The sequence below is a fragment of the Lepidochelys kempii genome, chromosome 6, assembly GCF_965140285.1.
Source record: "Lepidochelys kempii isolate rLepKem1 chromosome 6, rLepKem1.hap1, whole genome shotgun sequence".
In the NCBI taxonomy this organism is placed as follows: domain Eukaryota; kingdom Metazoa; phylum Chordata; order Testudines; family Cheloniidae; genus Lepidochelys; species Lepidochelys kempii.
In genome coordinates this window covers 114,524,797-114,548,815 of record NC_136385.1, presented here as the reverse complement: position 1 = coordinate 114,548,815, position 24,019 = coordinate 114,524,797, and the positions used below count along the sequence as shown (strand labels likewise).

General features: G+C 41.7%; 1 protein-coding gene across 1 annotated transcript in view; it reads right to left on the bottom strand.

Moving 5' to 3' along the window:
• The window catches only part of TDRD9 (tudor domain containing 9), a 150,905-nt gene that overhangs the window by 105,208 nt on the left and 21,678 nt on the right, over nt 1-24,019 (bottom strand). Inside the window, exons 3-6 of the mRNA XM_073349793.1 lie at nt 9,367-9,467; nt 8,769-8,990; nt 5,117-5,239; nt 2,036-2,116 (exon numbers count right to left, since the gene is read on the bottom strand). Of these exons, the coding sequence (XP_073205894.1) occupies nt 2,036-2,116; nt 5,117-5,239; nt 8,769-8,990; nt 9,367-9,467 (527 nt within the window). The remainder of the gene's footprint in view (nt 1-2,035; nt 2,117-5,116; nt 5,240-8,768; nt 8,991-9,366; nt 9,468-24,019) is intronic.

Below are 24,019 nucleotides of genomic sequence, written 5' to 3'. Positions count from 1 at the left end.
GCATACAGCCAGCATAATCAGCTGAGATACATTCCTCCCCGTGAAGGACAAAGCTTATTGAGGGTAAGCCAAACGAGTGACTGGAATGCACATTCCTGTAGCTATCCTTAGCTGGCATACAGATGGCATGAGTTTGCTAGCTCAGGTTGGAACAACCTGTGAGCTCAGAGAATCAGGGAACTGCAAATGGCTGTTAGTTCTCAGCTTCTTTTTCCTCCCTCTCCTGGGATGCCCTGAGCAACTATAGTGGATGGAAGTCATCTTTTGCTAGATACTCCCCTACACTTGGCCAGGATCAGTCAAGTTCACTATGAGGGCTCCTGTAGCCCAGAACAGAAACAGAGTAACAGAACTATTCCCCTCCCACTGTGATGCAGTAGGCGGCCAGCCTGGGAGCTCTGAAGCAGGAATGGTACGGCAGCTGCTCAGCGAGCTGCCAGCTCATATCACCAATTTTTCTGGGGTTGCAATGCAGTGGCAGCCAGTTGAGGAGCTGGTGCTCTCTAGCCTCAAGGTTGATTTATACACTTCTGTTTAAAACCCACAGAGTGCATCTCAAGGAGTATATTTTTATTTCATGATCAAACAAACTTTTTAATAGTTGCCCTGAAGGGCATAAATGACCCTGGATCAAAGGCTGTATACCACTGCCATAGACTAGTTTCCCCACATCCCCACTAGTTGCTTAGTCAAGCTATATTCTCTCTCTCTCTCACACACACACGTTTGCTGCAATTCCCCAACCTCCTTTCAATTTGACAATATCCTTCTTTTAGCATAACGCTGATGGTGAGTGCAGTATTGCAATTTCTGTCTCCCAAAGCTATACAGAGTAACTATATCTCCTGCTTTGTGACATGATGCCTCTGCAGCTCAAAACTGAGCTGATTTTGTTTCCAACTCTCATTTCAAACTCATGATTTGCCATCCTGTATTATTCCTACTTCACCATTTGAACTTTTGAGACATCTACTCTCGCTGAACTTATCCTATATTATTTTTCCCAACTGTCTTAATTTGCATTTTTCCAAACTGAGTCTCATTGTTACTTTCAGCCTATAATTCTAATCTCCCAGGGCCCCTTCGCAATATTTCTCTGTTCTACTAGGTGTTTGTAACTCCTCCCAGTATAATAACTCAGAATTAATCTTTATTTCCCTTCTAGATATTAAATCTCTTCGTTTATAAAGACCAGACCATACACAGATATGATTGCTACTTACTAGTAACAAATGTTCTCCGACTATAGTGCCTCTGCAGCTCCACACTACTTAAGTGGCATACCATACCACAGGAGCTATAGAGCCAGAGCTGTAAAATCATTAGGAGCATTGATACATCAACCATGGACCCAAATTTTCTAGAACAAACAGTGAGCTGCACTTACATGTTTTAGGCTGGCAAAATTACCCTATGATCTGTCTCATTACCTCAGCCCACCGTGCAATTTAAGTAAGACTTAAACAGCAGAGACCTGGTTGAACATTTCCACACTAAGACTTTACACACTGCATTTGCACAAAGGAGAAAACTAAAATTTATTTCTTAGTATGTGCACAGAAAATTTCAACCATAATGTTGTATTAGCAGATTTGTACATATACGGTAATATAGTATTTGTAGTTCTGCTATTTTCCTCAAGAATTTTGCTCCATTAAAGAAAATATGCATAACAAATGCATGTGTGTCTAAAAATATCACATTTATCCAAGCGGAAGCACTGCCCTCAACATCCAATATTTCATTCCAGTCAAATATTCATCTTCTATTTTCTGTAGCCTTAAGCACGTTTTAGAAATTAATTCATCCTAACATTAAGAAAAAAATCTCAGAATACATTATACTGGTCAAAGAAGAATGCCCATTAGCCTACTTATTTACTAGGACTGAGGTACTCTATAATATTTTAACAAAGTGAGTCACTATTTTCATATCAGCTGTTCAAAAACTATACTCAGTGCAGAATGCAAACGAGTAAAGCTGATCTTGAGAATGTTATTCTAGAAAAGAAGAGTGGAAAGCAATTCAAACTTGCCTTCACAAATCGTGAATTTGTACGCAATAGTTTACGGACTACCAATAGCAGAAAATCCATTTCTTCAGTACGTTCGTGTACCTAGAAAAAGAAATAATATATAATGTAACTCAGGTATATTTGTTTTAACCCCCATTCCTCCTTTTCCTAACCTCTTTTACTGGTTAATGTCACATTCTACATTTTTCTAATTTAGACTAAGATTTCCGTGGTAGAAAGTGTGTCTTTTTAAGCACCTGTAAATCACCAAAGTTAACATGCCTTATAACACAGCACAGCAGTTTTGACAATCTGAAAATTCCTGTTAAAGATTTTTATAAACAATTAACTTTGAGGCATAAACGTAGATAGCTAATAATCAGCATTAGCCACTAGGTCAAACAGTAATACCTGCATTATTACAGTCAAAAAGGGCTGGCATCAGACTACCCTTGGAGGTAGAGTACATATAAAGAGTACTGTATAAACTGAGGAAAGAGATCTGGGCATCACTACTGACAGTTCAATAAAGACTACTGACAGTTCCTCAAAGTACAGCAGCAAAGACAAAACAAGCAAAATTTTAGGATGCATAAGGAATGGGATAGAAAAATGATATTAAAATTGCCATTATATAATCAGTGGTACACCCTCACCGAGAATCCTGTGTTCTGTTCTGGTCATCCTACCTCAAAGGATGCAGTAGAACTAAAAGTGGAGACTCAAATAAGTAGCTAGAAGATGAGGGGCATAGACAGGACTCATCTGAAGAGAGACTGAAGAGATTAATAAATTTTGAAGTCAGAAGGGACCGTTTATACATTAGTCTGATCACCCACATAACAGAGGACATAGAACCTAACCAAATATTTCTGCATCAAACTCATTAACTTCAGTTTGAACTACAGCATGTATATTACAAAGATATCCAGTCTTGATTTAAAGACTTTGACTGATGAAAAACTTACCATATTCCTAGGCAAACTTTTCCAAAAGTTAATTACTCTGTTAAAAAAAAGGCACCTTATTTCTCGTCTCAGTTTATCAAGCTTCAGCTTCCAACCACAGGATCTCATTATGCCTTTTTCTGCTAGATTAAAGAGCCATCTATTATCAGAAATCTTTCCCACATAGGTACTTGCACACTGTGATCTAGTCATGTACATGGCCCTCTGAAGGTGTCAGGGGCTCTGCCTACCAATGACAGGCTCCACAAGGGGGAAAGAGGCAACACAGGTTCACCTGGGACTAGTTAAGTCACTGAGTAACTCACTGAGTAACTGGGAGGCAGGGAGCACCCATGCATGATAAAACAAAGCTACCCCCACCCCCAAAGGGGTCTGGCGAGAGAACAGAGGCTCCTGGGGAGAAGTCCTGTCTCCAAAATGCAGGAAGAGAAACTCTGCAAGTGGAGGGATCCTTGGGGAAGCTGATGAGGAAGCTCACTGGGAAAGGAAACAAAAGAAGAATACTCCTAGGTGGGAGAGGCTCAGAAAGGGAGGAACTATGAATGCCAAATCTCAGCAAAACCTGGAAGGACTTCATCAAGTAATAGCACAAGCCCCCGATGAGAGGAATTATATACCGTTCTGAGGAAGGGTTGTCACAATTTGACTCCTGTGGGGACCTTGACCCAAGTGGAGAGACCCTTCTTGAGCTAACGACAACAGGCCCTGACTCCTGAAAAGGGTACCAGGTCAAGAAGGCACTATTGGTAAGGGACTTGGACATAGGTGGAGTAGATGGACTAAGGTTAAGTTAGTCCCTTCTCCCTCCAGCTAAAGATGCTGGAATGTAGGTCTATTTGTATAATGTTCTGCCTTTGGTTTAAGAAAACCAGAACCCTGAAGGGGCTCTATTCAACATACATAAGCTTCACTGGACTTTTCACTAAGTGAAATTGAGGCTGATGTGTAATTGCAGAGCTGCACTGGACCAGTAAGAGGCACTCCAGGCATGAGGGCCCCATCACACCTTCTCCTGGATGCACCTTAAGTCTCTAACTATAATGGCATTTTTTCCAGACCTCAAATCATTCCTTTCTGAATGCTTTCCATTTTTACAACATCCTTTTTGAAAACTGGACATCAACATTGGATATTATTCCAGTAATAGTCTTGCTTATGTTGTATACATAAGTTAAAACCATCTCCCTATTCCTACTTGACATTCCCCTGCCTATACACTCAAGAATCATATTCACCCTCTTGGCTACAACATCGCACTCCGACTGTTCCTGTTCAATCTATTATGTACAATGACCCTAAGTCATTTTCAGTGTCACTGCAAAGCAAACAAAAGTATCAGTCCTGTACCTTGTAAATGTGACCTACATTATTTGTTTCTAGACACAGGAACTTGCATTTGGCTGTATAAAAGTGTTCAGGTCTGTTTACCTTAGAATAGAGGAGGATAAAAAGGGACATTACAAAAAGGACCCAAAATAATGAATGGCATTCTTGAGAGAGTAGACTGGAAGCATCTATTCAAACTGTTTCAGGACAGCAATAGAGAAAACTCTTATCAGTGAATAAACCAGGAACAAAAAGGGTACCTTGTTTTACCAGATCTAATAAAATGCAGAGAACTACAAAGCAAGTCTAACGGTTCTTTCTTGCTCGTACTCCTGGCCGTAGGAGGGCCATATTTTTTTCTCCAATACATCTTTTAGTGCTGTACTGAGGTCTTTGAAGACCACGGATCCTTGTGTAAGGCAACGACAATCACAAGGTAATCCCCTCCACATCAGCAAACAGATGCCTGGCTAGCAAAGAGCCCCTCAGCAGAAATTCTCCTAGTAGATTTCCCACATCTCTTCAAATGACTGAAGTCTGAAGAGTTAGATGCCACCTCAGAAACATTTCAGTTCAAAACATTTCCTCAAGCCTTTAACTTCCCTATGCAGAGGATCACTCTGGACCTGAATCAAGTCAGAAATTCTAGAACTTAGCCATGATACTCCCAGAACAATCATATAAGGTTCTTCATAAATGTGTCAAAGGGTTCTTCACAACTTAATTTAATTATTTAAATCAGAGTAATAATGATAAAAGCAGCATGAGCTTTTCCTTCAAATTGAGGTTAATTTTATCTTCAACTTACTTCATCTATGAAGATGTGTGTAAACTCTGCAAGGCTTTTGGCACCAACTATTTTCTGAAGGAGCACTCCAGTTGTCACGTAAATTAATCTTGTGTCCTTTGTTGCAACTTTCTCTAGCCCAACCTAAAACATGGGGGAAAATATTTCATTACTCCAAATATGTTTCATACATGACATGCTATTGGACAGTTCAAAATTCTAAGTAAAAAGCACAGATGTGAGATGCTTCCCATGAATAGGTATATCTGAAGCACCGCAGATTGAAATGCAGTATAAATCAGTTATGAGGGCCCATTTAAACTTGGGAAAGCAATTAATGACGTGTCTTTCCCATACATCATAACTTTAGAGCCCACAACCAATTAATGAAGGTGGAATGGAACAGAATCTCCTTGGCAAATCTCAGAACCACAAACATAAATGTATGTAACCAAGGCCATTTGAGGGTAGTTTGAAACGTCAGCTGTTCTTGCTGTAGCCCCAACCTGAAAAACTGTTATTTAGGAGATATTTAAAGTGGGAGAAAAAAATTTTGCTGCTCTCATCTTCGTTCAAAATGGCCAAAGGTGTTCTGCGCAAAACTAAACAAAAAATGAACCAGGCAGGGAGTGAGGAGGACACCATCTTCAGGAAGAGACCAAACAGGGGTTGGGTAATCCCAAAGAGATGAAAGTTCTGGACATTTAGGTTAAAAGGAGGGTTTTTAATCATTTAAAAAGTTTTGTAACCTTAACTATTTTGGGTGCTAACAGGCCTCAACTACAATTTTCCAGTGCAAAATCATGCTTCTTATTTTCTATTTCTTTGGGTTGTGCTCAGCCCACACAAATCTTAGTAAAAAATATACATGAAAAATATCCTGAAGACAATAGGACACATGCAACCATTTTATACCTTTAAGCCTTTTCCTCCCATAGTGAGCCAACTAGCAATTCTATAATTTTTAGTTCAGAGTCTCAGCATAGTAGAAAGAAAAGGAGGACTTGTGGCACCTTAGAGACTAACAAATTGATTTGAGCATAAGCTTTCGTGAGCTACAGCTCACTTCTTATGCTCAAATCAATGTTAGTTTCTAAGGTGCCACAAGTCCTCCTTTTCTTTTTGCGGATACAGACTAACACGGCTGCTACTCTGCACTCAGCACAGTAGGTAAAGGATCCCATCTAAAAATAAAAAACTGGAATGTTGTATTTGGTTCTACCAAATTATAACTGGGAGGAAATGGCGTCCGCTTTTCTTAAAGTTATAAAACAGTTTTCAATTATAAGATCAGTTTTACATAAATATTTAGAATTTCCACTTTTGGGAGTGGAAGTTTCCCATACTTGCTCCCTGCCTGAAGGTGTGTTTCTCTTTATTTCTTTCTAAAATTGAGCAAAATTACTTCAGTTTTTTTGCAGTTATGTGAAAACAAACTTTTCCACTTTAGGTTTCAGAGTAACAGCCGTGTTAGTCTGTATTCGCAAAAAGAAAAGGAGTACTTGTAGCACCTTAGAGACAAACCAATTTATTTGAGCATGAGCTGTAGCTCACGAAAGCTCATGCTCAAATAAATTGGTTAGTCTCTAAGGTGCCACAAGTACTCCTTTTCTTTTTCCACTGTAAAGACTCCTAATGTATGTTTTTCTAAAAGATATGCTCTAGGAATTATTCTGAGGAAGGTATAAAGCTTGCATATATGAGGTCAGACTAGAGGATCACCGTGGTCCCTTCTGACCGGAGAATCTACCCACATTTTCTGACAAAGGCTACAGCAAAATCAGCTTAAATCCAAAACTTTACATGGACAATCTTCAGTGAGGACTACAGCACTTTTGCATGATTGGTGGGGAGAGAGAAATGTAGACTGAAAATGAGCACAGTACATGCTTGAAAACTTTCACAAAGCAAAATCTAATGAAGCTCTGCTCTTTCCTGTCAGCTCTGCCTTTCCATGCCCAACCTCACAGGCCCAGAATTTTCTGCTCTCAAACTGCTGTTAGAACATCAAACTTCTATAAGTGAGAATGGACATTTTGGAGATTGTAGGGGGTAAGAAATCATAGGATTTAGTGACAATATTTGAGTGGGGAAGGAGTTGACAGTGACACCAAGGTTGTAACCAAGTGGAGCAGAATGGATGACGGAGCTGCTCCAATAATTGAGAAAGTATGGGGAAGGGTGGATTTAGGAGGAAAAAGAAGTTAAACTTATGACAGGTTGAGAAGTTGTTGGTACCAAGACATCCACAAAGAGATGTATGAGACAATCAGTTGCAAGTTTGGACAGACAGGAAAAGGTAGGTCTAAAGTTATTAACACAAACAGGGTAAAGCCAAGCAGATGGATGACGTTACCTAAAGAGTTCAAAGGAACAGAAAGACCAAATATAGATCCCACTGAATAAAGTTACAGAACAACAGGAAAAGGACACACCCAGTGAAAGATTCATAAGTACAGAAGAAAAAGAGCTATGAAAGCCAAGACTTTGCAATAGGAGGTGAGTTTCCAAAAGAACCGAGTGAGTCTAAAACCAGGGTGCTGAAGCAGAAAAAATGGAGGATGGGGTTAGGAGACAAAAGCTAGTTTGTTATTTGTTAAGCATCAACAACGTGCTCAGCATCTACTTTCAGGTTTTTAGTAGTGCTCTTCACTGTGGCACCCAACTTCTTCAGGCCAGAGCCTCTGATCTAAAATATTCCCTTTTAAAGAGGATTACGAGACTGTGGTCAGAGGATTAATAGGAAAAGGGATTGCAGAGCGAGTTGTAGATAAAAAGGAGACAGCAAGGACAGAACCTTTATTTTACAAAGAGGAAAGAAAACGCTATTTCTCAAGAAAAATAGGATTAAATGAAGAAATACTTAGAGGAAGGCCACATGATTTCCATATTTTCTTGAGGTACCGAGCGAAACCAAAAAAATAATCATGGAAACAGAACAGCTGCTGAGACACAGAAAGAACAAGCAATGGGAAAGGAAAGAAGGAGGGGAAAAAAACCCTTTGCTTCATCCTCCTGCCTCTCTCACACTTCTTACTCCTTCCTGAGCCATGCTCTGCCCCAGAGAAACACCACTTCAAGGTGGTGAGGTGCCGCTATCTTGGTCCCACAGCCCTGCTGTTTGCAGGGCTTTGCCAGCTCTTCACTAGAGCAGCAAGTGCATGGGGAAGGGAAGAAGCACTAACTCATCATGTACCAGGTGGCACCCTCCCTCCCCCATCCATATCCACAAGCCACAGTTTCTTGCCATGGCCCCAAAAAATTGTGACAGGTGATAGCAAAAACTCATCAGATTTGGATCATGACAAGAAATCACAGCTAGGGAGTACCTGAACAATAGTTATCAAACTATTTATGTTGCAAAATTTATGCCATAAAATGTAATAACTACACAATGTGGACAATTTAAAATGTCTGTTGGAGTCTAACTTTTGCATTTGCTGGTTGATAATTTAAATTGTGCAACTTTAAAAAAAGTGAAAATTGTTTTGATTTTAATAACCAACTCTAGCTAAGAACCTCCAGTTCTGCCATAGTTCTGCTTTAAAAGCCATTTACACTGCTCCTGGGTTACTTATGATATAACCAACATGCTAAAGGAAGTCAGAAAAAGAATCCCTCCCCCCCGAATTTCCAAATCATGCACTTTATACAGTTTGAAACATTAGCATACCTGATAGCCTACAAATCCACCTAATGCCCAGGATCGCTCCCTGCTAATCCATCTTGCAATGCTGCTGGCACCAATTTTTCGAGGCTGGGTAACAACAATGTTGCAGTAGGTAGAGCGCTGAGTGTAGTAATCCAAAATATACTGTGGAAGTTGCGTACTTTTACCACTACCAGTTGCTCCATGTACAATTACAACTGAACTGCTTTCTATCAAAGAAACTATCTGAAATTAAATTTTTTAAAGAATGCTCATAAGACCATAACATATTTCAGTATAGAATTTCAAATAGTATTTAACAGTTTCCCTATTTTCTTCCAAGATTTTTCTAAAAACTCATTTAAAGTAACAAACTGTGATGTGCACATATATACATGCGAATAATGTCTAGTTAGAAACAGTAACTTAAATGTTTCGATTATGAAAAAGTATAGCAAAAATTGGCCTTGTACCACAAACAGAGCCTTTCAATGAAATCATACATTTAATCTGGGATGAATTTAATAGCAAAATTTTCCTTCTGAAATATACTATCAGTGTAGATTTGCAGTTTTAGTCCATTAACAGCAGAAGTTCAATTAATTCAATAACTATAGTTTACCTCTTCCTTACATCTGGTTATGGGCAAATCAGGGTATTTATAATTAGTTACTGGTATACAAGTCACATCATGGGATTCACATGGAACTGGTGTTGGAGTAGCTGGAAAGAAAGAAAGGATCAAAGTCAAGTTCCTGTAGTTACAACAACAGAAACGTGAGCTAGTGAATACATTCACTGTATCTGAAAAGCACACTCTTCAAAGGACCCTACATTACTCCTGGGGGGAATTCTTCACATCTGCGGATGTGCAGAATTCTTCTGTCCCGCCTAATTCTGTATTTTCAAGCATAACATACATTTTGCCCAAGCAGTACTGAAGTTCTGGGGCAGAACGTATTTTCAGGGGGCCGGGGGGATTCTCTGCCCAGTGCTGCAGAATTCCCCCAGGAGTAGAAGTTCATCACAGCACCCTGCCTGTGAAGCCAGGTTTGGACAGAGCTAAGGACACAGGGTGGCTGGTGGGTCACAGACTGGAGCTCAGAATGGCTAGTGGGGGGCGACAGACTGGGGCATGGGCTCAGAAACTAATGGGGTGACAACGTTCAGCCTGTGTATGGGGGAGGGAGGCTGCAGAGACCCATGGGGATGGGGAGGGCGGAGACAGGGGCAGATGTGCCTGACTGAATAGGAGGGGTTGGGGTCAGCCAGGGTCTGCATTGGGGAGGCTTCCCAACCCCTAAACAGTCCCACCTACCCCCCCAAAAAAACAATCTTCTCCCACCCACGCCCAACACCCTCCAGGTTCACTCCTTCCCCTCCCTCAGCTCCTCCATTACCACGACTCCCCCAAGCCTTTGCACTACTTCTGACAGGAAATACAGTTCTGTATTTAAATTTAAATGAATTACTCAATGTTCTGCATTAATATGCCTAGTAAGGAATCCCTTTGTTTAAAAAAAAAAAATTACCAGAATTTTTTTTTGGTGTGTATTGTTATAGACATACTTGCTGACACATATTTTGAAATAAAATTACCAAAATAATTGAAACTGGAATGATTACATTGTGTTATTTTCACAAATAAAATATGCAGAATTTTCAAATATTGTGTGGAGAATTTTTAATTTTTTGGCACAGAATTCCACCAGATGTACAAAATCAATGTTTAGGTCATGTACTTGCTTATTAATACTCAGAAATGTATTAGGTAATTCTTCTAACAAACTGAAGGGATCTTTTCTCCATATATGCAACTGTTGGGGTTCTTTGGTAGTTATTCTAGAAAGCATTTGCTTACCTCATTGTTTCTATGCACTAGTATCATGCTCACACACTACTCTCCAATCTTACATGCTATTGAAACTACTCTCTGCATAAACCTTTTTTTCTTTCCTCTTTACCCCAGAGAACCAAAGATCCTGCACAGTCCTCACAACTATTATTACTTCCATCCCAGTTCCTAGGAATCATATCCAGGTCTTCAGAGCAACTACCAATTTATCCAGCTCTTCCCAACAGCTGGATAAATGGAAAGACCCTCAATTACACTCTTGCATCATTTGTTTCCTTTCATCCACCCATCCTCTCAATGAAATCCTTTTCCCTGAACTACAAGCTAAAGTCATATTTGGATATGAAACTCTGATATTAAACACTGTCTTCTTCATCTAACATCTGATCATTAACTTTTCTCTTAAGTAAATTCTACAGTCTCATGGCCGGAACACCTAGCTAAGAGAATTTCCAAATCCACTTATGGGCACAGTTACTATGGGGAAATATGGAAGAACATAAAATCTTTTGATGCGCACGTCACCAAGGCACATGTAGAGTAAAAGACAGAGTAAATGCTAGCTTCAGAACAGGTGGAAAAAACCCAAGAACACCTGCTCTGTAGGTAAATACTTTTATGGAAGTGCAATTAGATATTATGGGTGAAAACCCAGCCTTACTGAAGTCAAGGGTAGAGCTCCCATTGACTTCAGAAGGGTCAGGATTTCACTCTAAGTCAGGGGTTCCCAACGCACTGCACCCAAAGCATTGCCGTTTCTCAGCGACATTTCGGCAGCGATGCTTCCGCCTGTTGCCACTTTTTGGCAGAGGCATTTCTGCGGTGGGGTGTCTGGCGCCCGCCACAGTCTTCTGGGAATAGCAATATGCTATTCCCAGAAGAAAGGTTGGGGACCACTGCTCTAAGTCATAAAATTCACTTATATGAACAGGCAAAGAATAACTTTCCCAGTTTCGTTGCTTTTCTGAGGAATAATGACTATGAATGTTTTCACAGAACACAGATTAGATTATAAACTCTGATATTATAGATGTTTTATTATAGAAGAGATTATAAATAAATCTCTTTCTATGCATTTGTAACATATCTATTATTATACTGGTAACATCGAACATATCAGAATTCAGAGCTAAACAAGACAATTATACAAGAAGCAGCACTGAGAGTTTTTGTTAGGCACTTCTAGAATAGTTTTGACTGTCAATAGGAACTCTCCACAAACAATCCTTCCCATAATGTGGAAAGGATACAGAGAAGCCTAGACTCTACATAATACATGAGATCAATAGGTCCAGATAATTGCTATGTACTCGTTCAGCTGGCATCAACAAAATATGGACAAGACAGAAGTTAGTATCAAAACAAGAGTCCTTAAAGAATATTAACATTGTCCTTTTCTAAAAGACTTTTTGGACAGGATTCTAAATATATTCCCCAGGAAAACTCACATGTAGCATTCTGTCACAACAACATGATGCAAAGGATAACTGGCTGCCTTCTGGCACATTCAAAGATGTCACTACTGAGACGTCAGTAGCTCTGCATGATTTGACCAACACTGGAAGAAGTCTCAAGCTGTTAGGGAAATGCTTATGGCATCAGTGTATTTAAACCATTGTTCCTAAAATAATGTTGCTTTTAAGCTATTTAAGATATTTCTATGTAATAATTTTATTACACTCAGTACTGAAAAACAAAATAACAGCACCCTGTTAAAAATATAAAGGACACAAGCACGAAAGTCCAATTCCAAAAGTAAAGAAGGGAATTAAAGGAAAAGGTAATAAATATAGATGTGGTGGTAGCTTTAAGGACAAGTTTTTAAAAGAAGCTTTATGGTACTCCTTAAGAGTGGGAAGGGATGGAAAAAGATGGCATGAGTTCTACACTCTAGGGCTTAACATAGCAAACGCACAATATATTGCAAATTTAGACACAATGGCAGAATCCTTATAAGTCAGTGGTTCTCAAACTTTTGTACTGGTGACCCCTTTCACATAGCAAGCCTCTGAGTGCAACCCCCCTTATAAATTACAAACACTTTTTAAATATATTTAACACCATTATAAATGCTGGAGGCAAAACAGGGTTTGGGGTGAAGGCGGACAGCTCGCAACCCCCCCATGTAGTAACCTTGTAACCCCCTGAGGGGTCCCGACCCCCAGTTTGAGAATCCCTGTTATAAGTGGTAGGTGCAGTATTGACAGATAACTGTGCTAACCCCAATCTCAACAAACAGATCTTCAATATAGCCAGAGCCAATACTAGTAATGGCTTTAATAACCATAAGACTACACATATATATTGAGCAACAGGAAGATCAAATTAACCTTGAGGGATAACATTTCAAATTTCTTAATGATTACACACAACAGGAAAATGTATCAAGTTTCCCTTCAAGTCATAAGGTCCACAGATCAATTTACACACTTTAGCTACTTGCAGAAGCAGACCAGTCAGTCATTGGCAGCCAGGGAATAACCCACCCAAAGAATTTCCTTCCAATTGAGGTAACTTCTATAGCCAAGACAATTCAAGTCTACTTTCCTAAATCACAGAGAGCATTAAATACACTAATACTTTTAATACACATTAAAAGCACAATAATTTCTCCTACTGCAGAATATGGGAAATCTCATAACGATAATAAACCCAAATCTTGGATGTAAAGTCCCTTCTCCAGTCTGTAGGATCCACTGTCTCTGGAATGGGCCAGATTTCTAGACTCTGATTTGAAGATAGGAAACTTTCAGGTACAAACTGATAAATTTCTCTATTCTTCTTTGTGCTAAGGTCCATACATCCCTTACAATAGGATTTAATGGCAGTATTTCCAGGGTATAAAACAGGATTATCCTTTAAAGGTGGACATCCAGAATAAGTTAGAGCATATATAAATTACGAACAAAAAAGTTTTAAAAAGGTTCCAAAGTCAATAAATTCAGCAGTTGGAAAATTCCAGAATTAAGGTTGCCTGTGAAACCTTATGATTCATTATGATAGCATGGGACCACAAAATTAACAGACTGCATTATAACGCATACTCTCAAGGGGGCAGAATTAAGATTGCACAGGCAACCCTCATTCGAGCATTTAACTTTTAAAATGCTTGCCTTTCTAAACTTAATAATGTTCTTTCATCGTAGCTTTGCACATTTAATTTCCTAGATTTTTAACAGAGTAAACTGAAAAGGATAGAAAAATCCATCAGGTGGCACCACAATAACATCCACATGGTTTATCAGCAGGCTGGAACCTTTAAATCAGTAGTTCCCAACCTTTCCAGACTATCATACCCCTTTCAGAATTATGATTTATCTTGCGTATGCACAAGTTTCACCTCACTTAAACTACTTGCTTACAAAATCAGACATATAAAAAAGTGAGACAGCACACTATTACTGAAAAATTGCTTACTTTCTCGTCTTTACCATATAATTATAAAATAAATCAATTGGAATATAAATGTTGTGATTACATTTTAGTGTACAATACATAGAGCAGTATAAACAAGTCACTGTCACTCTCGTTACAGTGTGTATGGCAACACCCATTGTTTCATGTTCTTTGTGTATATAAATCTCCCCACAATATTTTCCACTGCATGCATCTGATGAAGTGAGCTGTAGCTCACGAAAGCTTATGCTCTAATAAATTTGTTAGTCTCTAACGTGCCACAAGTACTTCTTTTCTTTTTAATAGCAGGTTGTCATCCTCTATGTGCATCAGCACCAGAAGAAGCTGACAGCTTGCGAAATGGGTTTCACAGATTGCTGACAGAAGAGGAATGTTGAGAATTAGGAAACTTGGATTCCATTCCTTGCCCTGGAAGGGGGTGTGCCCTAGTGCAGTAGTTCTCAACCCGGGGGCTGGGGCCCCTTAAGGGGCCTCGAGCAGGTTTCAGGGGGGCCTTTAAGCAGGGCCAGCATTAGACTCACTGGGGCCCAGGGCAGAAAGCCAAAGCCCCATTGGGCTGAAGCTCAGGTCTCTGAGCCCCACCACCCAGGGCTGAAGCTGAAGCCTGAGCAATGTAGCTTTGTGGGGGGCCCTGTGGCATGGGGCCCCAGGCATTTGCCATGCTTGCTACCCCCTAACACCAGCCCTGGCTTTTATATGCAGAAAACTAGTTATTGTGGCCACAGGACCCTCCCCACCCCTACTGGACCCCTCCCCAAAGCCCTGCCCCGCCTCTTCCCCAAGAGCGCTGTGTTCCTCCTCCCCCCCCCCCCCCAGCATTTGCCACATGAAATAGCTGTTTGGCAGGGCAAGCACTGGGGGGGGGGGCGGAGAGAAGGACGCAGTGGCGCGCTCAGGGGAGGCGGCGGCGGAGCGGAGGCAGAGTTGAGCTGGGGCGGAGTGGGGAGCTGCCAGTGGGTGCACAGCACCCACCTAATTTTTCCCCATGGGTGCTCCAGCCCCAGAGCACCCACGGAGTCGGCGCCTATGATTGTGGCACAGGTGGGCCATGGAGTTTTTATAGCATGTTGGAGGAGCCTCAGAAAGAAAAAAGGTTGAGAACCTCTGCCCTATTGGGCACAGACTTCTGCTCATTTCCCCCAATCTCAATCCCTTTGACACCACTGCCTCCAACCTGCTCCTGTCTCAGTCTTCTTGCCTACCCAGTCTTCACTACTCAAGCTTCTAGTCACAGCCCTCGGCTCCAACAAATCTCATATTCACCCTCCATACCCACTCTCCCAGTCATCCCCATCTCCACATCTCTCCCCTTCCCTTCCCCAGACAGTCCCAGCTCGTCATCCAATCTGTTTCCTCCCATTCCAACTGGCTTCCTGTGTCCTGTCCCTGATTCCTTATCCAATATCAGCCCCCGCAGGTCCTTGTCCCAGTTTCTTTTTCCAGAGCTCCCCAGTTCTCCCTCAGCACCCCATTACCATGACAAATTAGTCTCTTCTCTCCCAAATCCCCATTTCCCACACCATCTGTTCCTAGTCATTTTCCTTTCCAGACAGTCTCGCTCATCCTATCCCAATGCTTCCACTCCCCAGCCAATTGGCTTCTAGTCCCATCCCCACCATTTCCCTCATCAGATTCTAGTCCCAGTCCCCACCCCATCCCCAATTCTCAGTCACAATTTCTCTCCCCCACGCCCTCCAGCCCGAATCTCACCAGATTTCTTGTCCCAATCTACCTCTTTCCATCTTTCTTAGTTCCTTCTGCCTTGGAATCCGATAGCTTCCACTTCCATGCTGCATGGGTGCAAGCGGGGGTGGGAGAAAGAGGAGAAGGCGAGGGGAGGGCACACAGACAACGAGAGAGAGACACGCTCTGTGCTCTCAGTTCCAGTGCCTGGCCCCACCCTGATCCAAAGCAGCTCAGAGCAGCCATTGAAGGAAAAGTCCTTCTTAGCCACGTTAGCTCAATTGGTCTATGTGGATGGAACACATGCAGCCTGGTCAGCACTAGGAGCAGTGAGAGACAGCGAGGATGAAATCTTCTGAGGTTTTAATTATTAAGCTCTAGCAAGTCTCTACTGACTATGTGTCAACAGCAATTTTTCAAAGACTTATAACTTGACCAAATTTGTCCAGATTTTAAAGGGACTGGTCAAAGGCACATCCGTGACACACAGTCCCTCCTCCAAAAACATGGGGGTACTTAAGCATTTATAAAAAGAGGTTGTCAGATTTTTAAAAAAAATTGGGCAACACACTGTATTTCCCGAGCCTCGTTCTTGGAAACAAATATTTTGGCTGAAATTTAACAAACAAACAAATAAAAAGTACTTCAGGCTGAGGCAGACACCTGTCTGAAAATTTCAGCTCAAACGGTTAGAGTTTGGCAAAAGGTATAAGCAACTGAAAATCAAGTCTTATAATGTGAAGTATTGGGCAACCGTAATAAAAGGTGGTGCTATCAGTACACTCTAGTATCTCCTCAACTTTGCTTGGGCACTGGCGATTGGAGAAATTTTCTTTCTTTGGTAGAGGTTAATACTGGCTAAGAATGGACAACAAATACGCAGAATTTGGTGAATCTTCTGTATTAACAGCCAGTGGGCAGCAGCTCAGAATACAGGAGACATGACTGCTCTGCCTAAACATTTTCAGTGCTCCTAAGGACTTAACTTTGATGCTTAACTGATGGAAAAATATTTCTTGAATTTACTTAGGGAATGAATACTATGACAATTGTGAGGTTTACCTGTCTGAATTAAAGTACAATATCAGATCTCATTAGAGAAAATTCCGAGTTTCCAATCAGATGAGGTTTTTTATTTGAGTTACATTGGGAAGACCTCTATAATTGATAGGAAGTATAACACTTTCTGCTAGGGTTCAATCCGGATAGAGCTGTAAGGAGCAGAATGAGGTTTCAAGTTTGGGCTCTATGATCTTGAAGGGCTGGAATAAGGCTGATGTCCTGAAAAGCATTTAATGATGGCATTTGTACAAAACCTTTTTTTGTGATCATGCTGAGACAATAATATTACGGAGTTGATTTTGGATGTAATACAATGTCCAAGTAAAAAGATCAAGTCCTCATAGGGGAACTTAAAGCTGTGTTACACTGATTTAACAAGGTACTTAAACTATGGACTTTGCTCCAGCCACAAGAATAAACTTTATTTGTTAACTTTTCTTTCAGTCATGTATTCATTTTAAACCTGTCTGGTCCCAGATGGAGGGTTGGTCTTGCAATAGCAGACCTCATCTGTGAAATAGACACATCCAAAGATCCAGTGTGAGGTCAAACAAGCTTGAGAGCCATCTTCAGCCAGAAAGGCATAAAACAGTATTATTGCCATTCTTATTCCTGATCTGGGGAGCAGTGGAAAAGTGGAAAGACATAACAGGGGCCTTGCCCAGCTTTGCGAGAGGTCATTCACGACCTCATATCCTGGATCCTGAAGCACAGGGAAGTTACAGAGCACTTTACTGTTTCCAGATACAAAGCAGTCACAAAGCAGTCACAAACCAGCCCAAACTGACTCATGATGAGCAAGATATTTCTTGGTGCAGGAGCCACTTTGTTAATTTTACTTCTGCCATACAAGTTGTCAGGGTTCCCTCCCCACTCTGAACTCTAGGGTACAGATGTGGGGACCCGCATGAAAGACCCCCTAAGCTTATTTCTACCAGCTTAGGGTAAAACTTCCCCAAGGCACAAACTCTTTGCCCTTGGAGGGTACGCTGCCACCACCAACTGATTTAACAAAGAAGCAGGGAAAGGACCACTTGGAGTTCCTATTCCCCCAAAATATCCCCCCAAGCCCTTACACCCCCTTTCCTGGGGAGGCTTGGGAATAATATCCTAACCAATTGGTTACAAAGTGATCACAGACCCAAACCACTGGGTCTTAGGACAACAGAGAAATCAGTCAGGCTCTTAAAAGAAACAGAACTTTATTAGAAAGAAAGAAGCACCTCTGTAAAATTAGAAGGGAAGCTAATCTCACAGGGCAATCAGATTTAAAACACAGAGGATTTCCCTCTGGGCAAAAACTTTAAAGTTACAAAAAAGAAAACCAGGAATACACCTTCCCCTCAGCACAGAGAAAATCACAAGCCAAAACAAAAGTAAACTAACACATTTCCTTGCTAGTAGTTACTAATTCTAATGGCGTTGGACTGCTTGCTTTCTTGATCTCTCTCCTGCAAGCACACAGAACAGACAGACAAAAGCCTTCCCCCCCACAGATTTGAAAGTATCTTGTCCCCTTATTGGTCCTTTTGGTCAGGTGCCAGCCAGGTTACCTGAGCTTCTTAACCCTTTACAGGTAAAAGGATATTGTGCCTCTGGCCAGGAGGGATTTTATAGTACTGTATACAGGAAGGTTGTTACCCTTCCCTTTATATTTATGACATAAGTGTTCATCTCCACTTCTGTGGGCAGTAAACATAGACAGGAAACTTTGATCTGCCCATGGGAGGAGAATTTCTCTCTAAGGTAGTGCTGATCATCAGGGATCTTAGTTTTCCAGCTCCACCAATCATTATAATAAAATATAATTGCAATTATTGCTATTTGTATTTCTTAGAAATATTTGGTATATGTCTGTATTCTATATTTTCAGAAAATGGGGGGGGGTGTAAATGCACAAAAATGCTGGAACGATCCAGTCACAGTGCATTATTCCTGTATTGCTGTCGATAGCCCTGTTGTTTCACCCTCTTGTTTTTGTTTCTTTTCATTCAGTTTATGTTTAGTGCTTTCCATGTGTTCTACAACTGTCTGCCTTCTAACAATCTACAGTCTTGCTACATAGAGTACAGAACAGCACAGCACATTACCATCAACGTGAAATTTGTCCTTGCCAAACTCAGTGACACGGTCTTCAGGGGTATTTTTTGAAGTTTCAGCATCTTTTCATAACTTTAATTACTCACATCTGGAGGCTAACGTGTAATTTCAAATGCATTAAAACATAAACCCCTATATGCTGTTGAGTAACTTCTATACGCCAGAATCAGTTTATTAGAATATGGTTAGCTATGTACATTTTAAAAAATTCAAAAAAAATCAACCACAAAGAGGGGGAAGTTGCGTGCATTGGATAAGTGATAGTGGTACTTTCTATAAAATTTAGTTAATATATGATGTTTTTTCAAAAATATAAAAACTAAAGATGGTCTGTAAAAATGCAAATTCCACGTTTTTCCAAGGCAAACGGATTTATAGGATCTCTGCTGATCATGTTCTTCCAAGGTTGTGATGAAAACTCTATCAGACACATTAACAACTGCAACCAGAATAGATCTGTAATCCATGGAAGGAGCAGTTCTCTGAGGCTCGACTTATTTTGTTCCAGCTGGTGGACACTGCACTCTCTTTCTGGTGCCCATGTCCATTGAACTAAATCAGGAAGATCCCTAAAAAAAAAAAAAAAAAGTTCTCTGCATTCACCAGTTGTGGGAGCCGTCCATGAGATCAGAATTCCCAACAGGCTTCAATAAGAATTGGATTTTTGTTTCTGTGACACCACTTGTTTTCCATTATGGTCATCTTCATCTTCTGTGATGTTGTGCAGATGTGGGACCTTGTACCTAATAGGCCAAGGCTGATGATCAATCCTATGACTGACTTTCCTGGCACCATGGGTTTTTGTTTGTCCTGAATCCAAGATACTCCAGGAACTATATAATTGTGTAATTTGCTTCAGGTTTCTCTCTGTACAAAATGTTTACCAGAAGAAGTTACTCACCTTTTTCATTAACGATGGTTCTCCAAGATGTGTGTGCCTATGGGTGCTCCACTGTAGGTGTATCTGCACCCGATTGGAGATTTTACATAGCAGTGTCCATTCAGCCAAACATACACCCTCCCTCTCTCATGCACTGCCTCGAGGCTATCTAATGCTGCACAGGCAAACTGCTCTCAGTTCCTTCCCTACCACAGTGCCTCTGTTGGGGTGATGGATCTGTCTGTCATTTTGGGAGAGTAGCTGAGGAAGGGGTTGAAGAGGAATAGGATACATTGTTAGCTGTCTCAGATATAGGTACCACACTTATCTTGGCTGGGGGGGGGAAATAAATATAACTTTTGCTTTTTCCTGCCTTATTTTTAATAGGACCTTCAATATCAGAGGGAATGGAGGAAAGGCACACAGCAGCTCTCTGCCCCATTGAAGAAGGAAAGCATCTCCTTGCGACTGTTTTCCCCAGTCCAGCTCTGGAGCAGTAGCAGAGACATTTCTTGTTCTGATAAGTAGCAAACAGGTTTATTGCTGGAGTTCCCCATCAACAGAATAGGTTGTGGAGCTCTGTTGGATTCATTTTCCATTCGTGGTCGTGTGAGAAATTTCGGTCGAGACTGTCTGCTGTTATATTTTTATACTCCTGCCAGGTAAAGTGGCTGATATGAGCACATTGTGGTGGATGCACCAATTCCAGAGTTTTAGTGCTTCCGTGCAAAGGGAGGGTGATCTGGGGCCCCCTTCGTGATTTATGTAAAACATGCATGCTATGTTGTTCATCATGATTTTTGTGTAAGTATCCCTGAGGAATGCGAGAAAATGTTCGAAGGTATTTCTGACGGCTCTTAATTCCCAAAGGTCGATATGGAGAACAGTTTCCATAGGGGCCATTTGTCTTGAAGTTTGCAGTTGTTTAGGTGGGTTCCCCAGCCTATCAGAGAGGCATCTATTGTTCGAATCAGTGCTGATAGGGGATCCCTGAACAGACATTGGATGGGTCTTTCCATCATTCCAGGATGTGTATGACCCTGGAGGGTATTGACAGTGGCTTATTTAGCTTGTTGTTGTTTAGAGTGTAAACAGATCTGAGCCATGTCTGTAGACACCTCATGAGTAATCAGGCATGAGATATCACAAATGTCCACACCGCGATGTGCCCAAGAAGCTGAAGGCAATTTCTGGCTGGTGTTTGTGGGATGGCTTGAAAGGTCTCTATGAGACTGGTCAGGGTGTTGAATCTATGCAGTGGAAGGAACGCTCTCGCTTGCACTACATCGAGTTGGTCCCTAAAAACTCCAAAAGCTATACTGGAGTCAAAGATGATTTCTGGGCATTGAGTTGCAGTCTCAGTTGTGCAAATATGTGCATAGTTCTTTGGGTGGCTCATTGGGTGTCTTCAAAGGAATCGTCCAGATATGGGTAAATAACTATACCTAACGTTCATAGATGTGCCACTACAACAAGAGGACCTTGGAGAATATTCTGGGTGCGAACAAAAGCCAAATGGAAGCATTCTGTACTGGTAATGGTCCAAGCCAAAGGTAAATCAGAGGAATTTTCTTTGAGACAGTAGGATGGAGATGTCGAAGTAGGCATCCTGTAGGTCAAGGGCTGAAAACCAATCTCTCTGGAGATGGAATAATTGCTGCTAGTGTGATAATCTTGAATCTTTGCGCCTTCACATGGGTGTTTAGTGCTCTTTGATCTAATATGGGTCTCCCACCTCCTTTTCTCTTGGGAATCAGAAAATATCTGGAATAAAAGCCTTTGCCTCTGAGGTGAACAGGGACTGGTTCTGTGGCCCCTAGGCATAGCAGGTGGTCTATTTCCTGATGTAACACTCTCTTATGAGAAAAGTCCCTAAAGAGGGACAAGGGGAAGGGTGGTAAAGTGGACAGAGTAACCCTTAGAAATTATATCCATGACCCATTTGTTGGAAGTGATGTTTTCCCAATTCCAGAGAACGAGAGCTAGGTGACATCTGAAGGGATGTGGAAGGTCTGTATGCTGCAGCAAGTGGTTGCTAGGGGCCTCAACCAAGGCATCAGAATTGGTATTTTGAGATCGGGGGCTGAGACGTTCAAGAGTGACAGGCTGACTGCTTCTGCTTTGCATCATATGTCTTTTTCATTGTGGCTCACAGTATCACCGGTGGGGGTGACCGGGGTGGTCAGGATCTGTGAGATGGTTGTGAACTAAATTTTCTTTTCTGTCCTAGTACGTAAATTCCTAGAGAGTGCAGAGTGGTTCTGGAATCCTTTTAAGTGTGAAGTGATGCATCAATCTTGTCAGCAAAGAGTCTGAAACCCTCGAAAGGGAGGTCCTCAACCATTGTCTGCACTTCCTTCGGCAGCCCTGAGAGGTGTAATCACGAAGGCAGCCTCATTACCACCACCGTCGAAACTGAGAGGGTTATTGTATCCAAGGCGTCCAGTGTAGTCTGCAGCACTGTTCTTACTATCAGCTGGTGATGGCTCATAGGTAATGGCTTGATATTGTTCTTGTTGTGCTTCTGGCAAGTGGTCAATAAAGGTGCTGAGTTTTCTATAAATCATGGTCATACTTTGCCATTAAGGCTTGGTAGTTTGAAAACCTGAACTGCAGAGTTGCCGGGAAATATGCTTTCCTCCCATATAAGTCCAGCCTTTTCTAGTCTCTGTCATAAAGGGTTGATTTAGCATAGTGCTGCTTTCTTCGTGAATTAACAGCATCCATGAAATACAGTTAAGCTGAAGGTGCATAAAAAGAAAGTCTGCCTCTTTTGGGGGGTGGGGGTGGGGACAGGGACACATAGTACTTCTCGTATGCCCTTTTACCTGTTGGCACAATAGAGGCTGGTGTCTGCCATATAACTTGGCAGGATCTAAAAGCACCTCATTGACTGGATGGGCAATTCTTGAAGAGGAGGAGGTGGTGTGAAAAGTGTCCAGCAATTCGTGGTGGATGTCTTTCACCTCTTTGAGGGCAATTTGCAGTCTCTCAGCAACCCTCTTAGTGAAATCTTGAAAAAACTTAACACCATCGGCCAGTGATTGTGGTGAGAGCATCACCACCTCATCCAGTGAGGAGGAAAAGATATTTGCCAGTGGTGTAGTCTCCTCTTCTAGTCTGGCCACCTGCTACTCAAAAGTTTCCTCCTGAAATTCTGGGGCTCTGGACACAGTGACTGTAGGAGATTGCCTAGTAGACACTCTCTCTCTCTGTGTAGGAGACACTAGATGCTCGAGAAGCATGGTGTCTACAGGCTGCCCATGGGTCCCAATACAGCGACTGGTGCTAAGGAAAGAGCATGGGTGGCAGCACCCACAGATGGCCATAGCAGGAGGGTTGGAGATGGGCGTGTGAGTGTAGTCGGGAAAATCCTGATTGTTGTAATGATAAGGCATGGTGTGAGGCCAGAGAGAGGTTGTCGTCTTGGTCACTGTCTGACTCCTCACTGGAATAGGGTGGGGCAGATAAGAAAGCTGGAGGTGAATGTCCCAATGCCGCTAATGATTCTGGCAACCAGGACATGCTCAGTACTGTAGTCCTGGTACCAAGCAGCAAGGAGTCTGGCGTCTGACTGAGAACTCTGAAGTAGAGGGGAGGAGGGCGGGTCATGGAGCACCCATAAGGACACACATCTCAAAGAACTATCATCACTGCACAAGATGAGTAACTTCCTCCTCTTTTTTCAAATATTGTCCCTATGGGTGCTCCTCTGTATGTGACTTCACAGCAGTATCCCCTATCGTGGGCGGGGGCTTTGGAGTGGAATCTTTTATTGATAATACTGATGCTGCGAATTACACCTGACAGGACACGCACACAAATGCTGCGAATTACACCTGACAGGACACGCACAGTTCGAATCTAGGCTGAGGCACATAAACAAAGTCCACAACTGCAGAGTTCCCAAAAAACACTAAGTTTATTACGCTCGAGCGTGGTGCCCTCCTGCTAGCCAGTTGCCCTCGTGCATCGGAAACATTAGCCAATAAACAAATCCTTTTCTTATCTATCATCTATCCCTGCTTGGTGCATTCCTCGTGCTAAACCAGTATGTTAATTACACAGCATGGTCCTAAAGCCATGCATCAGTAACTTTTATTATCAGGATGGGAGGCCTCACATCAAAGGCCAGGAGACAGGGAGTTAGGGACTGACAAAAAAAAAAACAGATACTGGGAGTCAAGGCAGGCTGGAGACAAGGAGGAGGATTTTCACAGGAAAGCAGTATCTAAGGAACACGCCTCCTGGTGCATGATGTGCTTGTTTTTAGACAAT